At 37.6% G+C, this 6,000-nt stretch overlaps 1 protein-coding gene across 3 annotated transcripts in view; it reads left to right on the plus strand.

The window, feature by feature from the left end:
* Positions 1-5,768, plus strand: part of ARL3 (ARF like GTPase 3) — a 32,176-nt gene extending 26,408 nt beyond the window's left edge. For all 3 annotated transcript variants that reach the window (XM_074233812.1, XM_074233814.1, XM_074233813.1), the window contains exon 6: positions 5,502-5,768. In XM_074233812.1, coding sequence (XP_074089913.1) covers positions 5,502-5,549 — 48 coding nt within the window. In that variant the 3' untranslated portion in view covers positions 5,550-5,768. The remainder of the gene's footprint in view (positions 1-5,501) is intronic.
* The last annotated feature ends 232 nt before the right edge of the window (positions 5,769-6,000 follow it).

Below are 6,000 nucleotides of genomic sequence, written 5' to 3' on the forward strand. Positions count from 1 at the left end.
TTGTATCTACAGGTCTAGTAGTGGTATTGAAGGATTAAAGGGTATGTACAGTTTAATTGCCCTTTGGGCACAGTTCCAAATTGAATAGACCTGAACCTAAACTAAAGAATTGTGTATTTCTTTTTTTTTTAATTCAATTTTAACACCCTCAAAGCAACATGGGAGTGATGATCAACCTTAATGGACCTGTTTGTTCCAGTAGTGCAATAATCAGGGACAATTTTAGGGTATCTGAGACAGAGAATACCATCTGTATCCAGAGAAAGAATTATGGAGTTTAAATAAAAACCAAAGATTTAAATAAAGACCTTTAATTTTTTTAAAAAAGTTGTCTTATGTACTGCATAATTTTTCTATCTCCAATATTTTATTTAAAAAAATTTTGAAACAAAAAATAAAGGAATCAGAAAAACAAAATTAAATTAAATTAAAAATTCAATTTTATTTTATTTTCAGATCCACATTCTTTTCCTTCCACCTTTCCCCTCCTCCCAAATGAAAAAGAAAGAGAAAAAAAAAACCCTTTTTACAGATATGTAAAATCAAGCCAAAGAAATTACCAAATAGGCCATGTCTCTTCCCCATCTTCCTCCCCTCCAAAAAAGTCTCAATCTTCATTGAGGCTTTCTTATCAAGAGGTGAGTAGTTTGCTTTATCATGAGTCCCTAGGGATAGTAGTTGGTCTTGTAGCTGTTCTGAGCAGAATTCTTGTCATTCAAACTTATTTTTACAATTCTGTTGTAATTATCTAAATTGTTCTCCTAATTCTGCTTACTTCTCTTTGCATCACTGTACTCTTATCTTTTCAGGTTTCTCTAAAACTATTGTTGTTTTAGTCATGTCTGCCTCTTTGTGACCCCACTATCATTTCTTAGAACTATCACAATCGTATTCCATGACATTTGTATACTTGTGCAACCATTCTCAGTTTATAATTAACACCTATTTCTATTACTTTATCACCATAAAAAACTGATATACATATTTTTGTATGTATACTTTATTTCCTCTTTGAGGTATAGACCTACTAGTAGTATTGCTGAGTCAAAGGGTATGTGCCAGTTAATAACTTTTTGGACATAGTTCCATATTGCTTTCCAGAATGGATAAACCAGTGCAAAGTTCTACCAACAATCATTTAATGTACATACTTTCCCACAACTCCACTAGGTACTTATTATCATTTTTCCTTTTCTGATCTAATGGTACAAGATGAAATATCAAGAATATTTTAATTTGCATTTCTCTATTATTGATTTAAAGTATTTTTTCATGTTGTCAATGATTTGCCTGTATTTCTTCCTTTGAAGACTACCTTTTCAGTCAAACCAGAACAAATAGAATTCAAGTATGCCAACCAATTAGAATCTGATAAGTAATGTTTTCATAGGGGAAATGCAAAAGGAAATCATTATTATTTACATTTTTAAATTAAGTGAATACATTTTAGTTTAGTTATAAATAAATGTAAAATTGTGGGGGTGGGGAGCCATCTATTCAAACTTAAATATTCTCAGCAATACAGTGATCTATGACAATTCTATAGGATTTATGATGAAAGATGCTTTCTATCTCCAGAGAAAGAACTGGTAGAAACTGAATGTAGATCAAAGATACATTTTCTGGGTGACTAGGTGGCATAGTAGATAAAGCACCAGCCTTGGAGTCAGGAGTACCTGGGTTGAAATCCGGTCTCAGACACTTAATTACCTAGCTGTGTGGCCCTGGGCAAGCCACTTAACCCTATTGCCTTGCAAAAAAAACTAAAAAAGAAAACCCTAAAAAAAGATACATTTTCATTAATTTATTTTTCTTGAGGGTTTTTTCCCTAAATTTTCTTTCTCAGAATGATTTACATGAACATGTGTTTTGCTATAATTATAGCTTTTGATACAACTATATCCACATATGACCTCTGTCAAATTTCTTTCCTTCTCAGTGGGGAGGGGAAGAATTTGGAACTCAAAATTTGAAGAAAAGCAGCTAGGTGGTACAGTGGATAGGGCACCGGCCCTGGAGTCTGAAGTACCTGAGTTCAAAATTTGAAGAAAAAAGTTATAATTATTTTTACATATGATTGAGAAAAATATTAAGATTCTTTAAAAAAAAAGAAAACTACCTATTTATCAGTTGGGGATAGCTTTTATTCTTACAAATTCAAAGCAATTCCCAATATATCTTCGGAATGACACCTTTAATAGAAAAACATGTTACAAAGATTTTTTCTGTTTACCTGCTTCTCTTCTAATTTTTGTTGTATTTGTTTTGTTTGTTTAAAACTCATGTAATCAAAATTGTCCATTTTATTTTCTGTGATCCTTTCTAACTCTTGTTCATACCAAATCTATTTTAAAATAAAACCACACAATATATGCTAACAAATAGCAAACCCTTAATAAATGCTTTTTCAGGGGCAGCTAGGTGGTATAATGGTTAGAGCAATGGCCCAGGATTAAGGAGGAGCTGAGTTCAAATGTGGCCTCAAACACATAATAATTGCCTAGCTGTGTTTCCTTGGGCAAGTCACTTAACCCCACAGCCTTAAATAAATAAGAAATTTGTAAAAAATAAATGCTTTTTCACTTACTCATTTTTTTAAATTATATTTATTTAAGGCAATGGGATTAAGTGACTTGCCTAGGTCACTCAACTAGGCAATTAAGGAATCTGAGGCTGAATTTGAACTCGGTTCCTCATGATTCCAGGGCCAGTGCTCTATCCATTGCCACCTAGCTGCCCTTTTTTTCACTTATTCATTAGAGGCTAATGTGAACTAATTCAGACTTAATCTGACCATTTCCTTCCCAAATGGTACAGGAAAAATACTGAACAGGAAAAGAATTCTGTCTTATGCAACCTTTTCTCATAGTTCCCTTAACTTCTTGTACTAATAGTTTAGATTATATTTGGTAAATATGGCATGCCTGTGCAATCTTGTAGATATATGGATGCTTGACAAATAGGAAGCTTGATGATGGGTGAATAGGCTCTGCCCTGAACCCAGGGGGAACACCCTGACACCTACACACTGATGTGCAGAAAAACTATTCATAGTTTAAAATTGAAATTCTCTTCAGGACTGACAGATAAGGGAGGAGAAACAACTGGAAAGGCTCACTTTTGTCTTCCTAAAATTTTCACCCATCTTTTGACCTTGGTTGGAATCCACCATTGATATCCTTAACTAATGGTGCTCCTGACAAAATAACTCTTTTTCAGGCCTTCCAATGCCTCTCTACTCCCCCCCTTAGAATAGGAGCAGTAGTGACCCTATGGGGAGGCTTTAGGAACAAAGAAACTTGACCTCAAACCTGTACTGTATCTGGCATGATCTCCCTCTTTTACCACACACCTGAATATAGAAGGCAGTGTGTATAGGCTGGCACTGTCTTGGCTACTATGCTACAAATAAACATCAGGTCCCAGGCTTCCTTCCCATCCTTGCTAATCCAAAAGCACAGGATGGTGAGTGGTAGGGTTGTGTTCCCACCAGCAGTACTGGTGTCACTCTAGGAGGAACATGGTCACTTCAGCTCTGCTTTATGGGGCCTTTCCCTTGTCCCTCTTTCCCACATGCATGGCTATAGCTACTCACCAGCCTGCACCCTCCCCTTGAGCTTCTTGCAGCTGAGTAAACATTTCACTAGCTCCTTGCTGATATTATTAGTTCAGTTTCTGCATAGTCACATATAGTACAACAAAAACCCACCCAGTAATAATTTGCCCAATTGGAAACCCAAAATGTGATATTTGGATGACTCCACCAGGAGAGACATTTTGGTTTTTAAAAAAATTCATATATGTGAAGATTGGTGCTGAGGTGCCCATTTTTCTTAGTGTTTGTACTAGTATTTGAAGATGAAAATTTTAATGTAACTACTGAGTTATTGAGCAGTGCCATCAGAGAAAGGAAAATCTTCCCTTTTATCTTCTGGCAGTTTATCATTTTGGGGGGGGAGTCAGATACTCAAAAATATATTTAAATTAATTATTTTCAGAAAATGGCCTTAAAACCAGCATTCACCTTTCAAAGTAAGTTAAGCTAACCAATTGTATGTTGGAAATTCATTAAGTTCACCTTCTTTCCTTCCTTGAGCTTTGTCATTATTTCCCCTCCTCCCTGAATGCTGCTGCTGGGCTTCCATGGCAAAAGCCCATCAAAAACCCGTCTTGACTGTGTTCATCAGGACTGTTCTCCAATGATCTGGTTCTCCTCTGGAGTTCTTTAAAGGCAGTGAGCATAGTTCTAATCACTGTAAATTCAGGTTATGGCCAGATTAGTGGGGAGATAGGATGGCTGCTTGTTGTTTTGCAGTGATGTATTGTTTATGGGATTAGTGTTCTGAAAGGACCGGGTGTCAGCTGATATTTATTACTTTAAGCTGTCTCAGCTGTTCTGGTTCAGCAAATAGACCTATGGTCACAGTGAATGCAGAACTCTGGGCGTCATGTCTGCCCCAATGTGTGCAAATGTGATTAGGGCTTCAGACAGTATATACTGCAGATGCAGGGAGGAGTCAGAAGAGGAGCATAGTTTGATTTGACTCTGCTACTGAGAATGTTCACTCTCCTTTTGAAGGCTGGAGAGACTGGAAAAGTCAAATATGACTCTTTTTGGTAGTTGAAAGGTCTGCAGCAGACTCTGAGGGGTGAGCACGGTCTCTGCTTCTGTGCTGAATTGGATGTTGGCTTTCAACATAACAATTTTTACTTATCTCACTTTGCTGTCTTCCTGAAAAGGACACTTTCAAGGTTGTTATACCTTTAAGTGAACCTTCCTCCACAGTTTTTCTATTTGGTAATGCTTAGAGCTATGATAATCTGGCCAGTTTGTCTTAAACAGATCTGTGTTGCACCAGGAAAAGAAATAAATGTACAAAGTACCAGTGTATGTCCAGTAACACATACAGCAGTTAGTGTGTTTTCTCAAAAAAAATTTAATTTACCCCAAGTGTACACTGTCACACTAAACACACTGGGGCACCAGAGAAGGAACTTATTGCATCTAGTGCCACAGCAAAGGTCATCTTTAGAAAAAAAGCCAAAAAATAACTGAAATTCTTTCCTGATAGCTCCTCAATGGGACATGTATCTAGGCAGATGTGTTTATTTTTTCAGAGGGAGTTCCCAAAGACCCATCTCAAAGTTCATACAATGGGTACCCTCATTCAGTTCCCAAAGAAGGAGCTCATTCTCTCTTCACTGTTCCTCAGGGCCCCTCCCTGCTTGACCAGAAGAGGTCACTATCACTTGCTGCCAGCCTTCCCTCCTCCTCCATCCCCAGGGAGACTTAGTTCCCAGCCATACTCAGCCAGGGAAACCCAGGAGACCCCTATGAAAGGGAAGAGAGACTTGCCATGCTCATGGGCAGATGCCTCTGGGCTGGTGGTCAGGGAGGGGAGGGCACAAAAGACTTGGCTTTCTGACAGCACTCGCTTTTGGGCATTCCATGCCTCTCTCAACTAACAAATTGCCTTTCTCTGTACATGTTTCCCTCAAAGGACGGCATGAACTGGGTCTGCAAAAACTTCAATGCTAAGAAGAAATAAAATCTAGATGAATGGAAATCCAGGAGCCCCAGGAGCTGAGTTCTGTCCTGAAAACAATCATTTGCTGCTTTCTGACCATCTGTGTACAGCTACAGCTGTTTAAAAAGAGGGAACATCACAGTCTAAAAAAGAATCTCCATTCCAGCAGTAGGTTTAACTGATCTCTGAGGTTCAGTATCATTTTTCAAATAAAGGAATTACATTATTTCCTCTGCATAATTGAAATAGTATTAAATGTCTCAAAGCACATGATTAGAAAATGAGATCTTTTAAATGAACAAGAGATTGCAGAGCAGTTTAGACCAATCCAGTGGGCTTTCAAAAAGAGAAGAAAAAAGCTTATACCGAGTTCATTTATTCACTGACCTGTTCCCTGGATTCCCCTAGTGGTCTGGAAACCACACAGAACCTTCTCTGGGGTTGGTCAGATTTTTCCCATCACCACTTGAGC

This window comes from Macrotis lagotis, chromosome 4 (genome assembly GCF_037893015.1).
Source record: "Macrotis lagotis isolate mMagLag1 chromosome 4, bilby.v1.9.chrom.fasta, whole genome shotgun sequence".
Lineage (NCBI taxonomy): Eukaryota > Metazoa > Chordata > Mammalia > Peramelemorphia > Peramelidae > Macrotis > Macrotis lagotis.